A 27,639-nucleotide genomic window follows, 5' to 3' on the forward strand; every position below is an offset into this window, starting at 1 on the left:
ACATATATGTGTATATATATATATATATATATATATATATATATATATATATATATATATATATATATAAAGTTGATTGTATTTGAATTAAAACCGTTTTACATGTAAACTTAGAAAGTACAGTCATTGGGGTTGAAGCTAGAAATGTCATTCCATCTTATCTGTAGGAATTGCTTTTAGACTGAAGATAAGAAGGACTTTTTTTTATTTTTTTTTTCTCATTTGAAAATTCAGGCATAGCTCCAGAGAAAGTCATTGAAGCTTTCAGACTAGCCCATCCAAAAATAAGTCTCTAGAAAACTGTATGAGGATGATTGTCAACTAGGGATCAACAGGGAAATGTGGCTTCATGCTTGCTGGAAATTGTTTGAACAAAGATAAGCTCTATACAGAGTTTGATTTGTGCATATGTACTCAATTATTTATACAGTCATTTGTGTCTGTGTGAAATGTGATTTAAAAAACAAAACAAAAAAATAAAACAACTAATGTACTCCCAAATTCAAATTATGATAGATATGAAGAGGTGAAAAGGTACCCTGTACCAGAATCTATTCATTAGCACAACTTTCTACTCCCTGCCTCATCAATAAACAGTTAAGTACAGTACATGTAAGTTTATTGCATTTTTAAAGAGTAGATTAGGCTTGTCTGTGTAATGTTAACCATGCGTCAATGCTGTATAAGGCTGGTGACTTTGGTATGGTCCTTATTGATGAATGTGTAGGGACACATTAGACATTAAACACTATTATGCAACAACCAGACATAACTATCTCGTTGTTTTCTACGGAGGTCAACCCTTTGTTGTTACTCAAAAACAAAGCATTAAAGTATGGCTGAAAAGAAAATTACACTAATTAGGGCTTCTCTTCCAAAATCACTGCTTTCTGATTAAACTCTTCACAAGGACATGCAAGCCCTACATGTCATTTTACCTCTTGTCATTGTCATTGGTGCATTAGAAGAAACTATACATTTATAAAGCCACATGCACAGAAGAGGTTAAGAATCAAAAGCCAGTGGTTTAGGAAAAGGAGATTTCTTCAATATGTTGTTGCAGAAACAGCCATAAGTTCTGAGGTAAAAAATATGAGAACCGTTTTTTGCCTTCATCCTTTTAATTGTTATCACACCACAGTATTAGTTACTGTAACTGAATTAGTATGAAGCACATTCATTTAAATACAGGGTTGTACAATATATAAGGTACGCAATATACCCAGGGTACAATGTGGTATGCTATTATGATTTTGATAAGGTACACAAGAGGCGTGCATCATACAGGGGATGTAACACAAGGCTTCTCAATCATACATGTTATATTCTACAAACTACAGATTCTTATACAGTAAACAGACTCTGAAGAGGGCTGCACCGTGTCTTTAAAGGTAGATAAGCTTTGCAGTAACATAGTGTAGATGCATACATATGTTTACTGATTGCAAATCATTAGAATTCCTATCTGAATTTCAATCTCTCTGGAATTAAGTCGTTCTAATTAAATTCAGAAAATTGCAGGGCATAATAGCCTTCTAAATTTTTTTTTAAAAAAGAGTATGTCACCATGCTGTGAAACAGTCTGCTCATTATTTGTCATTTATTATTGCAAAAAACATACTGAAATCTTTTTGAGCATGTAGAACATTTAATTAATGATGCACATTGCTCGTTTCCGCTTGAGTGTCAAACCCCATGACATACCTCTAAAATTAAATACTAACTCATTTATAAAATGTTTTTCGGATTTATTTGTAACTATTTCTTATTGTTTTTTCTTAATCGCACTAAAAGACATTAGAAATAACCCGGGGGTACAGTTTATATATGCTAATACATTTATAAAATCGTTATTTAGTTTGATTTCTCTGCCATGACTGAACACACTCCAAACCCATATGAAGAGCCTGGTGTTTCATTTAGAGCTGTTTGGTCGATTTCAAGGTCAAAACAGTTACAGATGCACCAAATATGTTGACATCACAAACAAATAATCTGTTCCAAGTCTTTCGCTGGCAGCTATAAACAGGAGCTACAGTACAAATTGTTTTGTTTATGGTAATTATAATAGTATAATAGTACACGTTAATTGTGCAAATGACAATAAACACTTAAAGCTGGGTTACTTAAATGCAGTCATTTTAGTAAAGCAAATATTCCTTTCTCTGGTTATTGTGTAATCTACCTTATTTTAGACGCTTTTAGTGTTACTGAAAGGGTGTTGTATCCTTTCTGCTGAGGAAGGAACCTTTTTCCCTTGAAACCTGAAGAGTGCAAGTGGGATTTTTGGTACAGGATTTTTTCTTTTTCTTTTTCTTTTTTTTTTTTTTTTTTAGCATTTTCGAAGCTGAAATAGAACAACAATCCTTGTTCAACCCTGTTTACTTCCTACAAGACACATTGGGAATTCACATGGCTGCTGGATTCATCTGCAGCAAAGAGAAATGTATATCTTGATCTTTAATGGTATCCCAGGTGAGCTGGCATCTCATGTAAGAGGACACATTTGTCATTTCTGATTTGTTATCCTGTAATTACAGCATTACTGGAGACTGGAGTTCATGGGTTCGTAATTTAGAAAGCTACAAATGTGTGTTGGGGGATGGGGGAGATGTGTTATTGCACTCCTGGTTTATACTTACTATCACACTTACGTGTCAAGAAACATGACCAGTAAAAACCTGTTGGATCCAACAAAATATAAAAAGCATTTGATTTTTATTATTTTATTATTTTGTTGTTTTTAAAAGCTGTGATACTTGTAGGCAGCGGTCCAGATAAGATGTGTACCTGAATAATGAATCACCTCAAATGCACCCTGTGTTATTATTACTGCTGTTAATATATTTTAGATAATGTCTTTTAGAATGACATTGAAATGTATTTTAAATCACATCACTAAATGATTACGTACGTACCTGTAAGCTGTGGCTGTGAGTGGCTGGAGTCTAAGTATATAACCTGGTGCAAAGTCATTTGAAGCAAGACATGCGAAGATAAATGCAATCCCACTTGGTGTAAATTACAGATTTAGAGCAAAATCCCTTTTTACTGGAACTCAGAGGACTGAAGTTCATGTAAGATGCCTGAAAGTCTGACAGCAATCCATATATTTAGTTGTTTTTGACCAACAGTGGAATCACAAAATCTTCAATCACATATGGTTAACAACTTTCAACAATGACATTTTTATTTTTAAGCCACAGAGCTGTTTGTTACTATTTTGGTACCATAGTCAACAATCAGGGTATGTACAATACCACCAGATACAATACCAGATATCCACAAAACCTCACTGAAAGAAATGTTCTGTTTTCTGGATTTGTAAATTACAGACTGGAGCAAAAAGCTATCTGTCGCTTTCATTCTATATTCTTGTTTCTAAATGTGTTCTGACTTGAGGAATTAGACCGAGCTTCTTTTATAAGCTATCCATCAAATATTCAGACTCTTAGTCAGAAAAGTAATTTAAGAGCCACTGGAGTTGCTGACAGGAATGTACTGTGAACCTCACTTGCAATTATCTTCTATTTTCTTTTCAGTTTAATTTCACACACAAAGCTAACAGACCCTAATAAAGGCAAAGCCCTGGATATGTGTCTGCTGCAGTGTGACAGCTGCTGTGTTCAATATCAAACCATACAGAAAGCAGACCCAAACCTCTCATTTCAAATGAATAGATGTATTCGCATAATTCATTTATCATTTGAGCACTTGCGATGATGCACTTCCATCTCTTTGCTATGTTTTGGTTGCCATGGAGCAGGGGTTTCCAACGGGGGTATGCGTACCCCTGGGGGTACTTCTAAGGGTCATAGGGGGTACGCAGGACAGAAATGCACAAATTAAAAGAAAATAATTATTTTTTAGCGGTAGTATACACTCTCTAAAATACTGTGTATAATTATTTAATGTTTGTTTAGCAGCTCAAAGTAAACTGCAGATGAAAACAAATACACAAAATCTATCACATCCACATTTTCCACCTCTGCGAGGTGTCTGCCGATTGTGCCTATGGACAGCACTCTGTGCTGCTCGTGATTTTTGCTGTTTTCAAATTGTATTAGTGAAGCACAGTATTTCTGCTTTTTTTAAACATAAATAGTAGGCTAATCACAATACTCATTCATTGACGGTTTTTGTTTTATTTATTACCGCGGATGCATTTTAGTAACAGCAATAGCGGATGGTTGATTATATTGTCGGTGTTTGAGATGGATGCATTTCTTAATTGCATGGCAAAAATGAAGCGAATACAAGTGTTTCCAAAGAGATTCCTAAATACTGTCTTTTAATTCTGTGCATCCAAAGACATTGAATTAAGTTTTAAGAATTAAGCTACTGTTAGGTATTCTATCTTAAACCTGCAGTTTGTCAGCCCCAGACTGTTTTGAAAAATGATATATTAAATAAACTGGAAAAAATGTGTTAATCAGATTATTCTGTCTTTTATTGCAATTGTGGTATCATTCAGTGAGCAAAAATTGTAAAGGGTACTTTAGCTGAAACCTCCCGACAGAAGGGGTACAGTTTCAAAAAAAGGTTGAAATCCCCTCCCATAGTGAACTAATTTGGCAAAGGCAGGCAATGAAATTGATAGGAAAATGCAATCAATGTAATCAATATAAGGTGTACAGTTTGTTGGATGGTAGTACTTCAAGAGCTCATTTCTATACTGCGAGATCGTAAGTTTAAATACGATTGGTCATCACCAGCAATCTCCATCAGTTATCATCTGTGTCTATATTCCAGTCAATTCATGTTCCAGTGTTGTGTTTCAATATGACAGGTAGGATAGCAAATTGTACCCTGAAAGTGTCTGAAAATATATGAACCAAGCAACACAAGGAATGTATTTTCAATGGTCTTGGAAATCACATTTGGTAATCATTAGTCATATATGAGATAGAAATGTTAGGTTTAAGTGACCTATCAAATGTATGCTGTATCTGTAATTTTATACATTCCTATGTAATGTACATCTTAAGCATTTTCATGTTCCTCCACCTGTCCTTGATCCTAACGGCTGCCCTTCCTCTAAAGGGGTAGCTTTCCATGATAAACATCCATTTCTCTTCCCCTGAATCTTGAGACCCCCTTTCTCAATCCACTTTGTCTCCTTCTGGGTCCACTTCTGCAGAAAGAAAAGGAAAGGGTTAATAGAGCTCATGTCACTCATGCAAATCCAGTAAATAAGGGTTATAGATTGTGATTAGAAATAATAACACTGAATTACAATACACTATTACATGATTAATGTAGCTACTTATATCGCATCCCCAAACTAAAGTTATTACCTTTTGATTAATCTAGAATTTATTATGCAAACCACATGCTTTTTTAATTATTAATTCACAAAAACATAAAACAATTAAACTCTTACTCCTTTTGCACAACAAACTGCCTATGGAAGTAAAATTAACATATTGATTACAGATCTCATTATAGCGGCAAACAGGCTTCACACTGGGTTGTGTATAAAATATGCAAACTAACTAAAAACAGGAGGGCGATGTCTCTTGAAAGGTTGCTGGTTTGAGATTGAATAGGGATGGTGATGTAGTGCTATTGCTGTCTGTTCAAGTGCCCTGTAAAATATCATTCATTGACAGAAGCAGGTACTTTCAATGGTTTAAACTGAGCAAACTTCTCTTGGCTTTAATTGAAATATATTAAAAATATGGCCCTTGCCGCGATCAAAACTTGAACTAAACATAATTGAAGCATAACAAGGTAAAAAGAACTTGATCCTACAGTGAAATCAGATAATATAAAAGTAAAAAATGTGATCGTTTTCTGACAGCTTGACATCTGTTGAAAATGTATGGGGCGCAAAATTGACAAAACACACAATAAAATGTGTTTTATTTCTCCACTGTAAGATAAAAGCAAAGTTATGGCATCTAGGTGACCTTACCGAGAATTCTATATATATTCAGATTTTATTTTAGATTTTTTTTTACCCCTAGTTTGTCTTTTATGCCTGCATATAATGGAACACTGTGTAGAAGTCTCATAATTGAGTAGCTTGTGTAGCTTGAGTACTTGTATGAATTCCTCTTTCAGTTGTGTCTCTTGTGTTGTATGCAGTCTGCACACTGGGTAAAACCTTTATTCATCATATGAAAGCTGTGCCCACAGGTGCCCTCTTTTAGTCCTGCTCATTCTAATCCCATCAGAATGTGCTCATTAGTCTCAAAATCCTGTAGTGGAATTATAATTAATGACTCAAAACTCGGAGGGTGGCTTTACTGTTCTTTAAACTAAAGGAGATTAAATCATATTAACCATGGAGTAATAACTTCTTACTTCATTTGGCTGTCTTCAGGACAGGACAGAATCCATTGACAACTTAATTGTAAACTCACTTCCCAATGTATTTCAGATTGAAAGCATTGGATCTGTGTTCAAACCACCTGATTTTGTTTCAATTTTCAAGGATTACATTAATGCAAATAAACATGTGTGCCTTTTTTATTTTCCTCACATGAAAGTTAAGTCGTTTTCAGAAAGTGTTGGGCTTACAGCATTTGTATTGGAATATTTTTTTTCACAGGACAAAATGTGAATAAAAAGAGAACAACTTTATAATATGTCTAGAAAAAAATGGTATTTGTTTATTTGTTAGACTTACAGAGACTAGGGTGTGTGAACTATGCATCAGCTGCAGAGTCCCTTAAAACAACATCTCACCCAAAAGATGGAGCACAAGGAGGTTAAGTGACTTCCTCAGGGTCACACAGTGAGTCGGCAGCTGAGCTGGGATAGGAACTGGGGACCTCTTGGTTACAAGCCCTTTTCTTTAAGCACTGGACCACACAGCCTCCTGATATACATTAGTACTGACATCAGCCCCTAAGACATTTACTTCACCACCTGACTCCTAGTGCTAGGTTGAATGGTAAGTCCATCTGGCTCACCATTTGCATCCTGTACCCGCTTTACATTTATTTCAATGGGTTGTGATGTCAGTCTATAACACTGTTCTTGGGAAAACATTTTTCTACAACAGCAGCGCAAACTGGTCATGTACATTTATAGACACTCAGTACACTCCAAATAGACAGCATTTAGTACAGTTAATTATATATGTATGAAAAAATGCCCTGATTCATATATCAGACACAAATCTGTGAAAAAATGACAGGGTATTTGAGTAATGCCTTCACCAAGTTTTGCTGTGCAGACATACAAACTACCTACCTTCTTCTGCAGTCCAAACTTTACTGTCATATTCACTTAACCAGCAGGAAAGAGAACCGCTTATTGCCTGGACCTCAGGGTTAAACGATATTGGATTTTCTCCCATACCTTTCAACGTTACAATCTGTCCAATCACTGATACAACATGCTTAGAAAGCTAATCTAAAGAAGCATACTTCTTCATGCTCTTTCAGCAACACAGTGAATATCACTTGCAGTACAACTTCAGAAGTTCTTCTTAACTGAGGCTGCACTCTGCACATCATGTAAAAGCTCAGTGGAGTTGTGGACACAGGTAGAGGTCTTGTAAGGCATTTACAGGGGTGTTTACATCCTTTTGGATTGGGGAGGGGGAGAATATTTATTTTTCTTTTTAAAGTAATGTTCCAAATGTCTAGGTTGTTTTGTCTAGTCTGTTTGTCAAAGGAATTTTCTCTACCTGACTAGGGTAAGTATGTGGCAGTCCTTCATAAATGAGGTCACTTTATTGGGTTGTTTTCCATCCAAGAATAAGTTGGGTTACATGTTTTAGGGAAGTGGTTTTATTATCTTCCACCATCTAGGTAATTAAAATAGGCATGAATGTGTCGTACCCCAAATTGAGTTAATATATTTCAAATGTTTTTTGTCACTTGAAAAAGATAGTGTTCTATCTTCTGAAGATGGGTAAACCTCTAAGCAAAACCCAACCGAGACTCAGACTCTCCAAGACAGCCATAATCTTTTTTGACAAAACTGAGTTGTATATGCTTTTGTGAGAACGTGCCTGGATGCACCTCTCTGGGGACATTCATAATATTGTGTGTCGACATCTGGACAAAGCAAATATTTTTAAAAACATCAAGTATGCATTTGAATAGATCATAATGTAATGGAGTTCTGTTAAAAAAAAAAGCTGTGACCTTTAGCTGTGCTAAAACACTGGCTAAAATAACATTGCTCTTATTTGAAACAAATGAGTCTAATGTTCTACATAGAGGTTAAGATACAGTAAAACAAGGGATCTGATGTGAAGGATATTATCAAATTACATAGTGTTTGTAGAACATATATTACAGGCCCACATGTGCACTTTGTCTAAATGCAATGTGGTTTAGCTGGATTCATTGATCATATTATTTGCTGGAATGATATGAATGACTTACAAGACGTTGTGTCTGTAACTGACCAGCACTAATGAAATGTAGCAAATAATGAATGCACATACTTTGAAAGGCTTTAAATGTACTACTTTTGGCTCTCAGTAGATGTCTGCATCAATCATCCTGGCTTCTTCTGAGGATTTAGTTTGTAAACTGAACATCAGTTTCTTCTAAAGACTTCCTCTAAGGACTGAGTTGCACATCACATTAAAAACAAAACAACATTTTAAAATGACAAACAACATTTTGCCTCCCAAAATCTTGTCTTCAAATATAATCAGGTTGGCATTTACTGTACCTCAAGCATTATGTAAGGGATATAAAACCAGGATTAGGTCATGGTGACCTTGTTTTTGTTTAATCTTTTCCACAGGTTCTGATCAGGGTAGGTAGTTAACGCTACATCTCCGATGCATTTAAAGTTGGTCTCACTAAGCAGTTCAACATGCAACAGATATCAAAGGCAATATCCTAGGAAAGTTCCCAACTTCTACCTTTTCAGGGCTTGTTAAAATGTGATATTAATAGATTTAAATTGGTGTGAAGTGATGGAAATGGTGTTCGAAGTTGGTGTAGGTACTGTAGGACTGCAGAACAGGTTAACAGATTTAAAGGTTTTAAAAAACAGTGCAGCTTGTTATCCTGACTGTTTTTCTAATTTGCTTAAATAGGCATAACACGTTTTAATATGTTTTAAAGTACAAGCTAGTGCAATGTTAAACTTCATTTATTTGGCCACCTTATGTTGGGGGGAAAAAACAAAAAAAACAATGTCAAATATATATGTAGCATCCCTGTGTGGTTTCGAGGTCTATATTGTGCTATAAATTATTTACAGTACAAGTTCGCAAAAAGACGCAGGGAATGAATCAGTATGTCACTCTGACTATTTTTCAAACTCAGCTCAATGAATAAACTTCACTAATAAGATTAATAAAAAAATAAAATAATGCAAGTCTTAATTTTATATATATATATATATATATATATATATATATATATATATATATATATATATATATATATATATATATACTGTGTGTGTATCTTACTGTACATTGCTGGGTTCAATAAATGCAGGGGGAAAACTATGGAATAGCCTCTCCAAACAAAAGACTCATGCACCTCCTATGATTGAAACCATTACTGAGAGCTGCATTAATCACACAGATGGTCTTGAACTTACTGCACCAGGATTATTACTGATTTGATAGAAATGTGATGCTCTGTATCTTCAGGCATTTCAGGCATTTCTTTTACAATCATTTGTAGAACTCGGGTTTTCGGATATATTTTTTCTCCGATTTTGGATCTCTTACAAATGGCAATAGCAGGTAAAATCAAAGGTATGAAAAGAAGAAAAAAAAGTAAGACCGCCCCTTAAAGGCAAATCGAGTTCTGGCCATCATAATATCAACATTTCCTTTACACTCTTCTAGTGAACAGTAAAAAATGTAATTTCATCTCAAAAGAGTGAGTGAACTGGAACTGACATGGCAGATGTGAAGGACTTTATGACCCCCGACGGTATTAAAAACTTTCAGATCACCAGTTTAAGGATTGCGAAGCAGTTTGGATTTAAACTGATAAGGATTTGTTGTCTGTGTTCAAAGCCTCGCTCTGGGGCCCCTCTGCAGCACTAACATGTTGAAATGGAAGTGCACAGAGGGCCAGTGACAGAACCGGAATAATACTTAGTCTAGCTTCAGTTCTCAGCAGCAGCGTTTTGAATGACGAACCTGAACAGAGGGCATTGTGGTCTGTGAGAAAGTTTTTGTATTTCCAAGATGATACAAATGAAAATAGATATTTCTCTAATAACACTTTGCCACAGTGCATGAGTTTTCCTATGTTTTTACAATGCTAGTTTTAAACAGGCTTACCTGTGTTTTACCATGCTTTCACTATGATTCACTAGAATTTGCTAAGCTTTTACTGTTGTGTACAGTACCACAGATGAGCAACATACTGTATGGCTAATGTTTTTATCACATACTGAACATATGAGAAAGAATGTGTTACTTAAGTAGACTATTATGTCACAATGGCAACGTGTAGTGATCAGTTTTCATACGTAATCTTTATTCTCTGTATGTGACAGCAAGCTTCAAAGTATACCTGCATGTCAGAGCATGTCAGCATGCTTGCTTACTTCACCCACTACAAGGTTGTATGTTGCTGTGCCGTACTGCATTTCAAAGGAAAGATGCCATCATGAGGATACAAGTTTCTAGCTGGAAAAAAAAAAATCGGAATCAAGAACCTTAAAACACAATAACATCGAATTGTTCCATTTAATAAATATGATTGTAAATGCAATAAAACAAGAACCATTGCACATGGAACAGCATTGTCAAACAAAACATCTAATGTTTCTTCATATAAAAGCTTTACAGTAATAAAACCCTTGTATCTACAAAAATAAGCTAGCTACCTCTCACATTGGGGCGAGCAAGACGTACTCTGAAACTCTGAAGGACAACTAGAAGTACAGTGTGAATCACAACATTGTTATTATCAGCAACAAGTGTCCAATAGGAAACTTCAGGATGGATTTGCTTAGTTCTGGTTCACAGAATCTATCACCCCCCCACCTCCCTCACAGTCTAAAATTGTTGTTACAAAACTAGGAAGAAAAACTTCTGGTGCATGTAGAATCTTTAACACTGACACTGTGTCGTCACTGTAGCAGAGACTGTGTTTTCTGTCTTGAAAACTGTTTGTGTTACATGATTTCTGAGGTTAAAATCACATTCTGCATTCAAAAAAATAAATAATACAATGCCATGCAATAACAACAACACCCCATCAACAGTGTTACACTGCAGTGAAAGCGAAGCAAAACGCTGCTTTTTAGGGATACCAGGTAAACAGGAATCAAGAAATCAAACAAACTTCTACATGTAAAAGCATTTACTCTAGAAAAACCTAAGTACCTCTGACAAATTAGTCCCCGTCCCCCCTCAGGTTCCTTGGGGTATGCTTGTATTTTGTGTTTCTCGATACCTGTCTCCCTTGTATTTTGGGAATTGTCAGCCTTGCTGACCTCCATTAAATTTTCAAGACAAACTTTCTAGCTGCCCTTGATTTTCCTAAATAGTTTTATTTATTCAACTGAAGCTGTGTATCTCTGTTTGATCATTGAATTGCCACAATTACAAAATATAAGTATTATCTGTAATTTTACCACTTTTGGAAGGGCAAATACAACAGCAGTTTTACCTTGGGGATTGGTGGAGGTTAATGTAAGTATAAAAAGCCACAGGTACTAAACCTTAAGCCTTTCAGTGCTTAAAGCTGAATTAGTAAATTGATTTCTTACCTGTGATTCATTGAGTAGTCTGGTTAACCCTGAAAGCAGTGGGTTTTGCAAGGGTTAACAACTGCATTTAATAAGTAAAATGTTCTGTTACAGACTGGCCATGCGTCATGGTGTCCTTTCCTGTGGAACGGTTGGCATTATACAATAACAAATATCAAGAAAGCTTTCTAGCAGGGTCGAAATAGCTTCATAGCCAGCATGGAAAGAAACAAGTACATTTTCAGATATTGAAACTGCCCTTTCCATTCAGGAGGTTAATGCTTTCTATTAAAGAACACAAAATTTTCTCTTTAAAAAAGTAATGTTATAATAAAATGATTACCTTGTCATCTAGCAAAATGTTTATGAAAGATATAACCGTTTTCTTTTTGTATAACCTTTAAACCTGATAATAGATTTTAATCTGGTAAAATATATGAACTCACATGTTGTATTTCGTTGTCAATTAACATGCCAGCGTTTTGGTTCAAACAGGCACAAAAGAAACTATTTTAGACATTCACTCAATAGAATTTGTGATTCAATAGATGAAACGGAGGAGCTGGGGTGGTGTTTTTTCCATGGTGGTTCTCCATCCCTATAACCAACACCAGCCCCTATAGAAGAACATAAAGAGACTTTCCACTGCTCCTACTGTAGTTCTATATTATAAGCTGGCTTTTACAGTGCTGGCACCTAGAGTTTCAGATTTTACATATTGCAAAGAGCAATAAACCCTTAAACAAAAGCGTCCAAGATCCCAAAACTAGTCACATTGCCATCACATATGTTTCACAGCCAGGATTTAAAAGTAGCACCGCACTGTAAAGATTCCCCAAAGGACTCCCACAGAACCTTTTTTTCTTCTTGTAATTACACTATGTAACACAATTTTTGTTCCTGAGTAGTAAGTGTTATTTCCTAATTGCTTATGCCTCAAAAGTATAGAAAATGGCTATTATTCCCCACAAACTTTGCTTTTGTGACCAGGACAGTGATATTTTGAAATTTACCTATTTCCAATGAGAAAACGGGCAAATTTGTGTCTTTTCGTTCACATAAAGTCAGAAAAAAACAACATATGAATCCAAATTAACATGTATTTATACTAAAGTAATACAAAAATGACTACAAAAGTATTAGAAGTGAGTAGTTTTTCGAGATTTACGATTATACTGTAAATCACTTTCACGAATCAGCCCCCAAATGTAGTCTCCCATCATGTTCTCGTTATACTGTCCTTCGTTGACAGTTCATCCACGAGCCTCAAAGCCGTGCTGCTCCATAATGGTAACAAGTACCCGTCTCTTCCCCTGGCTCACTCGGTGCATCTCAAAGAGGATTACAACAGCATCAAGACCTTGCTGGACGCCTTGGAGTATGATGAGTATGGCTGGGACCCCCGGAAAGTGCTGATGCCACCACTGCACATCAAATTGGGCCTTATGAAACAATTTGTCAGAGCTCTAATAAGAAGTCGGCAGCCTTCAAGTACCTTCAAGACTTCTTCCCTAAGCTGTCTGAGACAAAGGTCAAAGCCTGTGTCTTCGTCGGACCACAGATAAAGAAGACCCTGGAGTGCAATGAATTCCCCAAGAAGCTCACTAGTAAGGAGAAAGCGGCTTGGAACAGCTTTGTCGCAGTGGTTCGGGGTTTCCTGGGCAATCACAAGGCCGAAAACTATGTGGAGCTGGTTGAGACTCTGGTGAAGAACTACGGCACAATGGGCTGTAGGATGTCCCTCAAAGTCCATATCCTTGATGCTCATCTTGATAAATTCAAGGAGAACATGGGAGCGTACTCGGAGGAGCAAGGCGAGCGCTTCCACCAGGATATACTGGACTTTGAACGCCGCTACCAAGGACAGTATAACGAGAACATGATGGGAGACTACATTTGGGGGCTGATTCGTGAAAGTGATTTACAGTATAATCGTAAATCTTGAAATACTACTCACTTCTAAATCTTTTGTAGTCATTTTTGTATTACTTTAGTATAAATACATGTTAATTTGGATTCATATGTTGTTTTTTTCTGACTTTATGTGAATGAAAAGACACAAATTCGCCCATTTTCTCATTGGAAATAGGTAAATTTCAAAATATCACTGTCCTGGTCACAAAAGCAAAGTTTGTGGGGAATAATAGCCATTTTCTATACTTTTGAGGCATAAGCAATTAGGAAATAACACTTACTACCCAGGAACAAAAAAAAAAAAAAAAAATTGTTACACGGTGTTATGAAAGCTGTATCAGTCTCATTCCACGGAAGCTGTCTTTTGGGTAGATTAAATGAATATTACATTTTTTTTTTTTTTTTTTCCCACAAATATTTGTTTATCATTTACAAAAAATAGATTTGCTGTTTTTTTGTTTTGTTTTGTTTTTAAACATTGTCTCCCCCTCATATATACATATATATACATATATTTTGTTTAATGAATAGATAGCATATCGCTCCTATTAGCATTGAAATAGAGCAAAATAAACAGAAAAGCCACATTAGCAAACCAAAAGGTTTTCTTGTGCATGCAGGCTTTGTTGGTTGTTCATAGGAAGTATGTACTGTACTTGTATAAATAAATAGCATCAAAAAATGGGCTATTTTATAGAGACATACAAAAACCTGTACATAGTATCTTCAAATATCCACAGAGCACAGTGTGTGTCAGCGATGTCCACATGCACAGGTTTAAAGCTTCAAACCCTTTGTGTCTGAACGGTTTCAAAGGTCCACAATGCTGCTGTACTTATACTGTGGGTCCCAGAGTTCAAACGTTAACGTATATGGGGATATCCTGTGAGATCCTGTCAGAATGTGATGGAATGCATCCTATAAACCGACAGAAAAGAGAAAGAAATTAGCAGACATTGATGCCTGTTACATATTGTATTACTCTTAGTTGTGTTCATATTGCATGTCCCTTAAACTGGGCTATTTAATTTAAACAAAGGGAAATTTTAAACACAACTTAATAAAGGAACATAAATCATATGATTTAGCAATACCATGTGTCAGCTTGTTTTAATATTTAAAGCCTCTGTGAAATGTACTTGGATAGGTGTCCACACAGTACATCTCTAGGATAAGGATCACTTTTGCATTGAAATAAAAAAGGAAAACTAAAAGGCATGTTTTTTATTTGTTTTATTTTTTTTTCACAGCTCGTCTACTTCATATTAATAAAAGCAATAAAAAAAAGAATGCCTAGCACACAAACCGTACTGTTTTACAGCACCATTTAAAAAGAACAGCGCAATTACCTATTGCCCGTGTGTCTAATTCCTTGTCCAGCAGCTCCAATGAAGTCACCAATTCCCTTTGAGGGTTATTTGGAGTGCTGTCAATGGGACTCACTGGACTAATCATTTCCTGTTCTTTTTCATTCTGCATCTGCGCATAGACATTGATGCCTGGGATCTTCCTTGAGAAAAAGATAAAGCAGAAGCAGCATGGATAAATATCATTGCAAGCACAGCATAACCTGGTCTGCCCTTTATTAATGGTATCTGATGCATGTGGGATTGGTTCATTCAAAATGAACACAGGCCAAGCAGTACACACACACCGATGCCCCAACAGGCTATATCTTGAAGGCTTCACACCATTAGCTGCCTTGCATTATTTACAGTAGGGAGGCTGAAGCCTTTTGGATGTAGCACTGCATTTTGATGCCTAACTGTATTGAAGCTGTAATGATGAAATCAATATGAATACATTGACATGACGAGAAATACCTTATTTATTATATATCACGAGTGCTGAACATGTTGGAGGATATGTTTTAAAAGAGTATATAGTTTCTTTTGGCACACCTTACAAAACAACATTCCTTAACAGTATTTTGACTATGACACAAATAGATGACAGTGGTTGGAATACAATGTGTGCCTCTGATTCAGTCTATGGGATTGAGTAGCTGGCAGTGTTGTGTGATGCACAGCTGTTATGGGTATTCCAGACCCCTGTGGTAGTATTGAGGCACAAGGGATATGACCTTTTCTAGAGTGCTTAAAACACTTACTGGGGAACAGTGAGGTTAGCAGTGTGTTCCCAGCCTCCATCTGTTACAATAATGTGTGGGGACTTGAAATGTTATTTTCCCAAATCAGTGTGGAACATACCAAGAAAAATAAACACACTACTTTTATATATAGTGGGGGTGATTCACAAAGCCCATTATAGTACACCAAAGTTTGATTAGCAACTTCTGTTTTTTTTTAAGGCGGAAAAATGTATGTTATTTAATTTACATTGACAGATGACATGGGAGAATAGAAAGCATAAAACACAATATTAAGGACACATTACCTTTTAAACTTGTAAATGATAAAGACGGCTAGTCCCACAAATACAACTGATAGCAACATCAGCATGGCTGAGCCGCTGTGCCCTTCAGTGGTGTCCACAAGAGGAGCTTGGAGGAATGAGAGGGAAAGAGATGAAGTGTTGCAGAAGTATTCCTTTCAAAAGTTTGCACATACTACAGCTTACACATTTGTATAAGATTGATAGTGCACAAGCTTGCCATTTATGAGTGATGAAGCTTCGTTTTCAACATTTGTACAGCTCAATTGAAAAACCTTAGAAGATTTCACCTGGCTTAACCTCTTATAAATCAAGATCTTTTTTTTTTTTTTCATTACTGAGGCCAATGTAACGCTGTTACAAAAAAGTGTGGGAGGGATGTAGAAACTTCTACGAATGAGTACAAATAAGCTTGAAATAATGTTGTGCAAAAAATCACAACATTATTTCAAGCTTACTTGATTATTTAAAGTCATGCATTATTTAACTATTTCTCTTAACAGACCACACAGTTGTTGTTGTTTTTGTTATACAATTGAGGGATGAACGGAATGTTCAAAATATTAGCAAATGCGGTGGATATGAAGAGTAATTGAAGAAAGCAAAGCAAAGACTGCTGCAATGAAACATACCTGCTGATAAATGAGCAGCATACACAGAGACTTGAACACCTGCCCGCAGAGTGAACTGCACTATGTTTTGGTTGAGGGCGCTGAGCAGAATCTCTGAAAGCTGCAGAAGAAGGATCAGGGTTCTTGTTACATTTTACTCTTGAATTCAAATTAATAAAAGTGGATTATGTGAATTCTAAATGGATGGCCGCCTCCCGGGTTTTATTCATCTTAGGAAGATTACAGTAAATGTCCACAAGCATGGGTCTCTTTAGCAACTGTGAAAATTACAGGACAGAGGGTTAACTGTTACAGCATTGAAAGTATTAAACACTGAAGACTTTTGCTGATTCTGAAGTAAGCACAGGATAATTAAATGGCCTGTATCTGATACCTATTCACCCTAGTAGCTGATATTTATTTGTTTGTTTATTTAGCAGACATATTTATCCAAGGCGACTTACAGAGACTAGGATGTGTGAACTATGCATCAGCTGCAGAATCACGTACAACAACGTCTCAACCGAAAGAGGTTAAGTGAATTGCTCAGGGTCACACATTGAGTCAGTGGCTGACCCGGGATTTGAACCGGGGACCTCCTGGTTACAAGCCCTTGTCTTTAATAACTGGTCCACACAGCCTCCTGATATAAATTAGTACTGCACCCATCCCCCCCCCCCCCCCCAGAGGGAGGAAACCTCTGGTGGACCTGGCAGAGAGGGCACCCCCACTCCGGGCATGCTAACCAAGGATTGTTGGCAGCTGCAATGTCCAGTGAAGAAGTTCTGATGTAGGATTTAATGGTGTGATGATTAACCCCTGCTCATGCAGCTGAGGTGGCAGCTCCAATCCGGAAGGAATGAGAAGAATAAGACTGAGAAGGAAGTCCGGCTCTTGACAGGAGGGAGGAGAGGTGGGAAGAACACCAATGTCTGGAGATAATAGTCCTTGAGTGGTCCGAGAAGAGAGGATCTGAGGGAAGAAGAGATCTCCTGGCTGTGAGATATCTGGTTAAAGCTGAGCTGGGGCAGAGAGAGGAGTGAATCTTTGATAGCTGGACAAACTGACCTCTATGGAGTTGATCCGTCTAGGAGGACCTCAGGAAAAGAACGAAGTAACTACCGGGAAGCTGGGATAGGTCAGAGTTTTGCAAGCCAAGCACTGGAAAGCTGGTTGGAGAAGGAACAGAGAACTTTTTTTCTGGTTGGAGAAGGAACAGAGAACAAAGCTTCTTGCACCAAGTATGACTGCTTCATGTTCAGCAGATGTAGCTCTTGCAATCCAGCGAGAGCTGCCTGTAGCCTTTCCCGACCCTGCAGCGGTCGATCCCCACCGTTGCGGATAACAGTGCGGATCCGGAGCTTAGCTTTCTGTTCTGACGGAGACCTTGGAACATTACCTCTTTTTTTTTTTTTTGAAGAGGAGGAGGACGGAGGGGTGGATGCAGAAGAACTGCAGCGGCAGTTGATGTTCCTGCTGAAGTGACTTGGTGATCTGTATTGAAGATGAGCTGCTGGAACTTCATTTTTTGATTGTTCCAGTGTTGCAGCAAGGTGTACCACATTCTGATGTCTAGAGAGATGAGATGCCGACCATCCTGCGTGTTAGTTAATACAGGATCGATCAGCGGTTTGCTACTACATGTCTGCTTGGAATGGAAATGGTGAACTCACATTCAGAGATTTGGGTTTCACAACTCCAGTCATTCTCCTAATAGTGGAACACCTTAACTTATAATCAAGACAGATTTTCAGTCGCGTACCATGTCCCTCACCATGTATTAATGCTTGTAGTATTTGAGAGGATGAGCGGACATATTAGATGGGATTAGCGTTAGCCTTGACTGCGGAAATGGCTGCCACGATCCGAGTATTGGAGAAAAGCTGGAGCGTTGGAGCTCTGGAGGAGGGTTTCTTGCTTCTGAAAGATATTTTATGTGTGAATCCAGGTTTTTTGCAATGGGACAGAGGGAGATTACGAAGGGGGCCTACCAAGGCTTCTAAAGTAGGGCAAGTCTTTGACTGCGGGGCGGTGCAGAGCGTATGTGTATCTTTGACTGCGGAGCAGTGCAGAGCTTTTGTGGGTCTATGACCGCGGGGCGGTGTGGGTGTCTCGTGTGTGTAACTTGGGTTTCTTTTATTACTTGCCTTTGGATCAAAGGGGAGAGAGCGTGATGTTGGATGGCAGCTGCTGATTGGAAGCCTGAAGCAGATGCTATAGCCAGGTTGTACTCTGGAATGCTGATGGAATGCTGGGCTGGGGTAAGCAATGGAGCAGCTGAAACAGAAGATGTAATGAAAGAGGGCGCAGAGATTGGCACATGAGAGGCTGAAGGAGGAACTGCAATGGTGCTGGAGCAATTGACTATGCCAACTAAACAAATGTTTATTGCTGACAAGGCGTTGCTGGTGCTGTTGAGCGAGCAGGGCGGGGTGCGAGTGAAAAAATTCGGCTTTGCTGGGGTAAAATAGAAATTATGAAAATATCTTTAGTTCAGTAGCAGTGAAAACTGGAAGTGCACAGTACAGGAAAGTTCAGTAAAATAGCAGTGTGAAGCCTTTTTCCAAAAAATTAAACTGGACAAAAACAATAACTCAGCCATTTTTTAGTATTTGCAAGCAGTCTAAATTAGAACTGTACTTGAAAATGTTCCTTTTCAGAAAATTTAATAAAATGAGCTTGGAAAATAGCTTTGAGAATCTAGCCCTCAATGATGCACAAATACCAAAAGTAGAAACCAAATGTGGTGGCTGGACTTGATTTCTGACTACAGGCACTTGCTGTGAACCATTGAGAGCGCTGATGCCCAGTTGCAGGTCTGAATGTCAGCTGTGGGGACCGGAAGTGCTGAACCTGGAGACGGTGGCCATGATTGGAGTGGCGAATACTGGCGAAGTAATGCAGATGCAACCCATATCATAGAACCGTGGAATTGAGGGAATTGAGACGGCAATGGGGTGAATAAGGGACTTCATGTCATCTAAATATTTTTTATGAAGCTGAAGGATGAGTTTGGGTACGTCTCCTTGTTGCTGCGCTGCTGTTCTGTCCTGTGACTCTGTGCGAGCGAGTTTGCGGAAGCATGCTTGAGAGAAGGAGGCAGAGTGGATGAAGCGGATATAAAGGTACATTTATTATTGAGCAACGCCATACGCTTGCTTCCAGCCGGGATGTTGATATTGTTGTCCCGCAGGGTTTTTAAAGTTTGACAAGTGGCCGATCCTTATAAAATAGCTGCTCCAGAGGCTGAGCCTGCTGGCGGGGGCGTTTTGATCTCCGTAGAGCAGGGACAGCAGGTCTGGTTGCTAGGTAGAGGTCTGTATTAAAAGTAGACGGTCCATCTGAAAATATTTTGAGGAGAATCCTGTAGGGAGGTTCCTGCAACGTATGCAAAATACCAAAACACACAAACGCAAAACGAAAGACAAGAGCAGGAAGTAGTACACAGCTTAAATAGAGTAGAGAGAGATTGACAGATGGGATAGCTATTGGAAGCAGCTCAGATGACAGAGAGCGGGCTGAGTCATGCTGCAGGTGAGTGCCTTCTACAGCACCCCCTGAACTACGCAATAAAGGCTACATTTAATTATATATTATTAAAAGAGCATGAATTATAGAATGGTTTGCATTTCAAATCAAGGAAAGTAAATGCTGTTGGGCATCTTAGGAGCAATCAACTTACAATATTAATAATGTCTACTGCAGAGATACCTTTATAAATAGACTGCTAGAAATTAATAAACTGCCAGTCTCCTGGTATAAGACACAGCATTAAAAATAGCATCCCATTTTTTGCAGGTTTTTATTTCATCAGCATAATCCCTGTGCAAGCTATTTAAATACCAAAGCATTTAAGCACTGCCCAGTCAGAGGCATTTGGGGATTTTCTGCAAAACAAATGACTTTCCTGAATTCATTTTGTTCCTTAGCTATGCTTCATTAATTGTATCTGCCCCATTTACTACATTAATTGTGATATGAGCAATTTTATTCAGCTCTTTTTATTTCTTAGAAGTTAGAATTAGTCCAGTCCTTGAATAATTACTTTTACTTTGTACCAGAGCCAGTAATTCTCGTATACGTTTTATTAAGCTGCCCACACAGTACACATTTACATGGCTGTACTCATGTTTACAGGGCAATTATGAACTTTTTTTTTTATATAAATAGATCTACTGAATTTCAGTTAACTGTATTGAGGCTTAGTTCACACCAAAACACTCACAGACTGTTATAGGAGTGTTCTGAGAGGTTACTTATAGTGCTCTCCCCTCTGTTAACTCTTTGTCTGGACTCAAGGTGATAGCTTACCTGGTCTAGGTGTGCTGTATTCCTCTCTGCTCTCCCCTCTGTTAACTCTTTGTCTGGACTCAAGGTGATAGCTTACCTGGTCTAGGTGTGCTGTACTCCTCTCTGCTCTCCCCTCTGTTAACTCTTTGTCTGGACTCAAGGTGATAGCTTACCTGGTCTAGGTGTGCTGTACTCCTCTCTGCTCTCCCCTCTGTTAACTCTTTGTCTGGTAAAAGGAAGAATTCTGCAGCCGTTGGAAGACCTGGCAGGACCGTCACCAGGAGCTGCTCCTCTGCTATACCTGTAGCCTGGTGGCCCAGAGATGCAAATGAAATAGTTTCACTTTATCATGATCATCTACATCATACACAGGTTTACCAGGAGAACATACCTTACACCAGGGCGATGCCAAATGCAATCGGGAAGCAGAGCCCAATAAAGTGTGCACTGAATATGTATTTCTCATTATCAATTGTACAATTACTATTAGATGGTTTTAGCTCATAACAGATATTTCAAACACCTTTCTAAAATGCATATAAATTGTGGATTTAAAAAAAATACTTTTTTTTCCCCAGAAAAGTACATACTTGGACCAATGAATTCTTGACGACCTTGCTGACATCCTGCCTCCATTCAGCAACATCAGGGTTGTATTCATCCAGATTAGAAGAAAATGCCAGCAGTTGAGACCTGAAGTGCTCTTAAAGGAAATAAATCATTCCATGATGTATACAGTGCCTGGTAATTGATTGTCACTCGATGTATGTTTTTGAACTTTCAGAATTTAGACATAATCTCTTGGCTGGTCACAAGAAAACATTCTCCAACATCAATGCTTCTTAGCCAAGGTCTGTGTAATGACTGCATTTTTTTTATAATTTAGAGTGAATTATTATTTTTATTTATTTTTCTCCCAATTTGAAATGTCCAATTATGTTTATTTTTTCTCCTCACTGTAGCGAGTCCCCACACACTACAGACGTTCTGAAGGCGTGTGAGTGTCCTCCGATCTCACAAGCCTAAAGCCAGAATCGCTTTTACGGTGAGCAATCCAGAGCAGAGGTGGGCGGGCTACCGATCCCGGAGAACAGAGATCAGCCCTGCCTCTTATCCACTCTGCATGTGCTCGGTGTCTAACCAGTAGGGTTCGCTGTTGTGTGATGAGGAGAAGCAATCCCTGCCGGTTTCCCATCCCCCACCCCGGAAGCGTCAGAGCTAATGTGGCCCCCCTTGGGGTCTCCAGCAAAGTTCGGCCTCTTTGCACAGCCTGGACGTGAACTGGCACCGTTCCAAGCTGTGTGACTCATCCTGCACTCCCAGCGGCAGCTCTTTAACTGGATGAGCCACTCGGGGAACCCCCATGATGCATTCTTTATAACTTCACAAACAAAATGTAAGAGGCAAACTCAATTTCCAGACACCTCTCAAGCATCATACAATATATGTATCTGTGAGTGTGTTTTTGTGTTCTGCGAAGTCTCACATTTAACATTACAGACATGGAGTACATTTATATAGTCTTTTCTGCATGAATACATTTTAGAATGACAACAGTCTGTTAAACAAAATACAGTGCAAAATTGCTCATAAAAGCTTTTTCTATTCACTCTTTTACTGGTTTCTGACCCCCATAAAAGATTGATATTAATGAAACATTACTATCAATTTAAATCAGTATAAAGCATTGCCATATACAGCTATATTTGAAAATCTGAAAATGAACAAACACAGTGTTTTGTTCTTAAACTACTGTACAAATTTATAGGAAAAATAAAGAACTTCAAAGGATATTCTTGGCTGCAGTCTTTATAAGCAAAGAGTGTCAAACTGCTTCTAGCAGTCAATCTGGCCTTAATAAATACAGGGTTAAAGGGCCTCACCATGCACTGCGATGGTCTTTTTGTCTTGCACTATTTCATTCCGAGTAGAGACTTGCACTGTCACAGTGTTTATTCCTTCCTTCATGAATGTAAAGGAGATGCTTGCCTCCAGGGTTATTACTGGCTGGAAATGCAAAACAAAGAAAACATTTGGATCCCGTGAGATTGTATTATCAACTTGATCCATTATGTACCCTAGCTGTCTGAGGGAGTCAGTACACCCCATTCAGAGAGTCAGTACACCCCATTCAGAGTCAGTACACCCCATTCAGAGAGTCAGTACACCCCATTCAGAGTCAGTACATCCCATTCAGAGAGTCAGTACACCCCATTCAGAGAGTCAGTAAACCCCATTCAGAGAGTCAGTACACCCCATTCAGAGAGTCAGTACATCCCATTCAGAGAGTCAGTACACCCCATTCACAGAGTCAGTACACCCCATTCAGAGAGTCTGTGCATCCCATTCAGAGAGTCAGTACACCCCATTCAGAGAGTCAGTACACCCCATTCAGTCAGTACACCCCATTCAGAGAGTCTGTGCATCCCATTCAGAGAGTCAGTACACCCCATTCAGAGAGTCAGTACACCCCATTCAGAGAGTCTGTGCATCCCATTCAGAGAGTCAGTGCACCCCATTCAGAGAGTCAGTACACCCCATTCAGAGAGTCAGTACACCCCATTCAGAGAGTCAGTACACCCCATTCAGACAGTCTGTGCATCCCATTCAGAGAGTCTGTGCATCCCATTCAGAGAGTCTGTGCATCCCATTCAGAGAGTCTGTGCATCCCATTCAGAGAGTCAGTACACCCCATTCAGACAGCCTGTGCATCCCATTCAGAGAGTCTGTGCATCCCATTCAGAGAGTCAGTACACCCCATTCAGACAGTCTGTGCATCCCATTCAGACAGTCTGTGCATCCCATTCAGAGAGTCTGTGCATCCCATTCAGAGAGTTCGTTGGGACATCATTTTTTTCTTGGAGGCCAATGAGAGGCATTAATTCAACTATTACATTTTCATTGTCCTTTGTTTTGCAATGGCTGGTAATATGGTATTGTGGTTTGTATTGGTTCAGGTTTTTTTTGTATCATCCGTTGGAAAGACAAGTTCCAAATACATGATACAATTACAATGCATGATGTAAGTTGACAGAACAGCTTCTGAAAATCTACATACCGTCACTCTGTTAAAAATACATTCTAAAGAACCCATTCGCTCAGTGCAAATGTAACACTGCAACAGGCTCTGCAGCTTAAACATTTTTATAGATGTCTCAGGGTGTTTGAAGCACCCTTACAGACAGCTCTGAGACTTTATTAATGTCAACTGTTGATTTATTGTGTTTCAAAGTTACACTTTGGAAAGTTCTTTTAAACATTGTAAAGACATTGACAAACCTCAGTGTTATTCCCGAACCACCAGATGTATGTGACAGTGCCCACTTGATTTGGCCACAAGACCGCTGTTAGATTGATCTCTTTATTCTTTACAGCTACAAAAGGGGCAGAGAGGTGGACACGATCCAGATGACCTGTAGGTAAGCACAACAGCATTCTCTTTTTTAGTTGTGATTCATTTTCTATTAGTTTTACGAACAGACAAACACATACATAACACAATCCAGGGAGATTCATGAGCACAAAAGCATTTTCTGTTCAGGCTATAAAGAAACTTTAGAGATCGGGTAACACTTCAATTCAGCTCTTTCAACCTACAACTAACTTATGTGAGGATGTGTTGCAATAATACAAACACTCAAGCTGTTGTCACCACTTAATGAGTTTACCCACACAGAATTATTATACAGACTCAATAAAAAACAAACCAAAAAAATAAAAACACAGATTCATTTTTTTTAAATCCTAACCTGACAGAGAAAAAGAGTGTTTAAATCTTGATGCAAGAGTCTCCACTGCAAATTACTGGTTTCCATTGAACCCACTGTATATAAAACAGACATATATTTGTGTTTTATAGTTGTGCTTTAGGGGTACTCCATATCATTACTAGCAGCAGTTATTAACATCTGCACTTTCCTAACCCCCAACTTCTCAAGCTCCCTGAGAAAGCTTTTGACTGGTTCAGAATAAAATCCAATGAAGATGGGACGGAAAGGACTGAAGCAAGAAGTATCATCTGCTATGATTACATGTGAGCTGCACAGAATCTATTATGTTGTGTTTCTCTATGAATTACCACAATGAAAACCTAAGAGGATTGAAGTAGAAATAAAAATGATTTAAAGGAATTTGTTCAGAGTACTGTGTTGTTTAACTAAAAATGTCTGTGCACCACAAACCAGAACTAAGATGTGCGAAAAGGCACAGCATTTTTTAATAATATTGCAGTTTTACACATTTGCTTTCCAACACACACAAAACAAAAAAACCCTTCAAGAATAATTCTGATAACCAAGATAATAAAAAAAAAAACAACAAAACATTGTTTCTGTCTCATTAGCATACATCTTTATTGGTTCAATTCATTTTATCTAAATCGGGGAAATGTTTATATACTTTAAGTTAAATGAATATGACATTTGTTATTACATATCAAATAACCATAATAATATATACTTAGTTTATCTTAACACTTACATAGTATTCATAGTATATCCCCTTCTATCAGTGTGTGCATACTTGTACCATGTTAAGTTTCCTAGCTATGTATCTATTTTATAATGTATATATGTTTTTTTGTTTTTGTTTTGTCAGGGCAACTTCTCAAACTCCACAGAGTTCACACAAACTGTTTTAATATTTCAAAACATTTAAATAAATAATCATGACTGAAAGGGATATAATATTTACAATGCATTAACTTCATTCAGGCACATTTACTTCAGCCTTTAATTAACTCTTACTGTTTTGCATGAGAACAAACAACAAATATAATCCAAGGTCCCCAAAGCACTCTCAATTTGTTTGTTCCTCTTATCATAAAATTGCATTGGAGGTTTCTCCTTTCAAGAACTAGGATGTAAATAAGACTGGAGTAAACATTTTAAAAATGCACATCACTAGCACTAAGTCAGTAACACTGGTTCTCAGTGTCTCTGGAGTTTCTGTGGGAGTACTTGCCTGCACCTCTTTGGAAATCAGGCCATCTGTGTTCTTTTTTCTTTTCCCTGGGGAATATCAGATTGATAGACAGGAAAGCACACCGTCCCTGATCAATAAGTCATTACTTCTACATCTACTATCATCAAAGACATTAGGAGGTCGTTCACTTGGGAGTTTAACAGCGGGGATGACTTACATGTTACATGCAGGTAGAGGACAGCACTGTCTGATCCTAGGCTGTTTTCTCCAACAGCAGTCACTTTAAAAATCCCCACATTTTTGTAAACATGTTTGATTCCATCCTCAATGGAACTCACGTTGGAGTAGGACACAGCATTGCCGTCTCCAAAATCCAACGTAATACTCGTTCGAGACCCGTCTCCCTAAACAAGATAAGAAGCAATTATGCATTATCACAGATACAGCACTTATGGTAGAATTTTAAGACAATTTAACAGTTTTGTTTTAACAGAATGTTTCTTTAGGCACAAATGGACAGATTAGCTCCCAAATGAATTCATGATTTCTGTATCTCCCAGCCAACATGCTTGTGATCCAGCATATTAATACATGAAAAGCGAGTCCCACCTGCAGCAGTGCAATGAACGAGCTGAGATTAATCACAGGCTCTATTTGAGTGGGGGCAGAATGTCACGAGCTGCCTCAACTAGGAAACGCTATGGGGAATTCAGTCTCTATTAGCTGGCTCTTTGAGCTCAATGGACAAGATGACTGTGCTGGAGATTCAAATGTGAACAAGTATAATAAATTACTTGATATGCTATTACTAATTTCAGTGGTATACCTCTTCCAGAAAGACGAGGAAGGTAACGTTGTTCCCTGTTGTGGCTGTCAGCTTGCCATCGCTGGTGACAAGATGGAGGCCCCGGGGAGCGCGGCGAGGGCATTGCTGCTTCCTGGCTGTGTAGATCTCCTTCACTCCTGCAGTGCAGTTATTGGACACCACCTTCCGGTACCTGCCAGACACATCAGAAGGGAGGACACAGCAGATGCCATGATTGTGTGGATGTATATGTACCGTGTATCTGTATCTTGTATATGTACCGGGTACAACACCTTCAGATGCATTTCTTAATAAAAGGCTTGCCAATTGTATTGCTGCTGTAACATCTATAAATAAGAGGTGCTGTTTTTGAAAGTCTTATTTTTTTGGAAAATAAATATACACTAATATATTCTGTGAGGGTGTTCATCATGGAGGTCTCCAGAGGTCATGTCTGACCTGACGGTACACGGTGAATATATTCTGTAAATAAAATAACTGTGCATGTGGTCTGTCATTTAAAAGGTTTGGTCATGCTTTTCGACTCATTAGGCTAATTTCTTTGTATAATGTATAACTAGGCTTGCTACTATTCGATTTTAATTTGTTTTGCCAAATCGACGATTAATATCGATGTTTATTTTAGAAAGAATTTACCGATTTTTTCCGATCTTTATTTTTCAATTCAGGCAGAGAATGGGTGAATTCGACCTTTATGCTTTAAAAAAATATATATATTTTTTTATGCCATTGAAAAACATTTAATTGAGCGAAACCCCTTTTCATATTCAGCATGCAACAAAACTGTGGTTATCAACATTCTAATTGAAGTAACGTTTGGTCACAGCGGAGCTATACATTTAAAAATGGTCTCAAATAAACCGTAGTAAACGCAGCATATAAAAAAAATAATAATATGCACAGAACAAAACATTAGATACTTGAACAGAACTAACTTATTTTTCGGGGTGTGCTCCCCCTCTCCTGCTTTAGCACAGCCGGACACAGAGTCATAGGCAAGGCAGACAGGCCCTCTTCATCCTGCCGCAGAGACTT

The 27,639-nt window shown here is 38.1% G+C and overlaps 1 protein-coding gene and 2 long non-coding RNA genes across 4 annotated transcripts in view; 1 reads left to right on the forward strand and 2 right to left on the reverse strand.

Annotated features, from left to right (window-relative positions):
* Nucleotides 1–1,166: 1,166 nt before the first annotated feature.
* LOC131696912 (uncharacterized) lies at nt 1,167–13,554 on the reverse strand. The gene is made up of 3 exons (XR_009306798.1): nt 11,668–13,554; nt 10,464–10,579; nt 1,167–5,134 (listed from the first exon to the last, which is right to left on the reverse strand). It is a non-coding gene; the product is annotated as an uncharacterized LOC131696912 (long non-coding RNA).
* A 253-nt stretch (nt 13,555–13,807) lies between these two features.
* Nucleotides 13,808–27,639, reverse strand: part of LOC117418562 (VPS10 domain-containing receptor SorCS1-like) — a 113,102-nt gene continuing 99,270 nt past the window's right edge. The window contains exons 18-27 of one of the 2 annotated variants that reach the window (XR_009306797.1): nt 26,605–26,776; nt 25,996–26,182; nt 24,135–24,268; nt 22,739–22,862; nt 21,446–21,558; nt 21,029–21,163; nt 16,587–16,686; nt 15,958–16,063; nt 14,910–15,066; nt 13,808–14,478 (exon numbers count right to left, since the gene is read on the reverse strand). Coding sequence is in view for 1 of the 2 variants with exons in the window: in XM_058985280.1 (XP_058841263.1) it covers nt 14,417–14,478; nt 14,910–15,070; nt 15,958–16,063; nt 16,587–16,686; nt 21,029–21,163; nt 21,446–21,558; nt 22,739–22,862; nt 24,135–24,268; nt 25,996–26,182; nt 26,605–26,776 (1,294 nt within the window). In the remaining variant the exon portion in view is untranslated. Of the gene's footprint in view, nt 14,479–14,909; nt 15,071–15,957; nt 16,064–16,586; nt 16,687–21,028; nt 21,164–21,445; nt 21,559–22,738; nt 22,863–24,134; nt 24,269–25,995; nt 26,183–26,604; nt 26,777–27,639 lie in introns of both variants that reach the window. The other variant, XM_058985280.1, reaches the window with a different exon arrangement.
* Nucleotides 19,432–24,888, forward strand: LOC131696913 (uncharacterized). The gene is made up of 5 exons (XR_009306799.1): nt 19,432–19,690; nt 21,434–21,706; nt 21,818–22,251; nt 24,230–24,274; nt 24,794–24,888. It is a non-coding gene; the product is annotated as an uncharacterized LOC131696913 (long non-coding RNA).

Source organism: Acipenser ruthenus, chromosome 13, assembly GCF_902713425.1.
Source record: "Acipenser ruthenus chromosome 13, fAciRut3.2 maternal haplotype, whole genome shotgun sequence".
Classification (NCBI taxonomy): Eukaryota; Metazoa; Chordata; class Actinopteri; order Acipenseriformes; family Acipenseridae; genus Acipenser; species Acipenser ruthenus.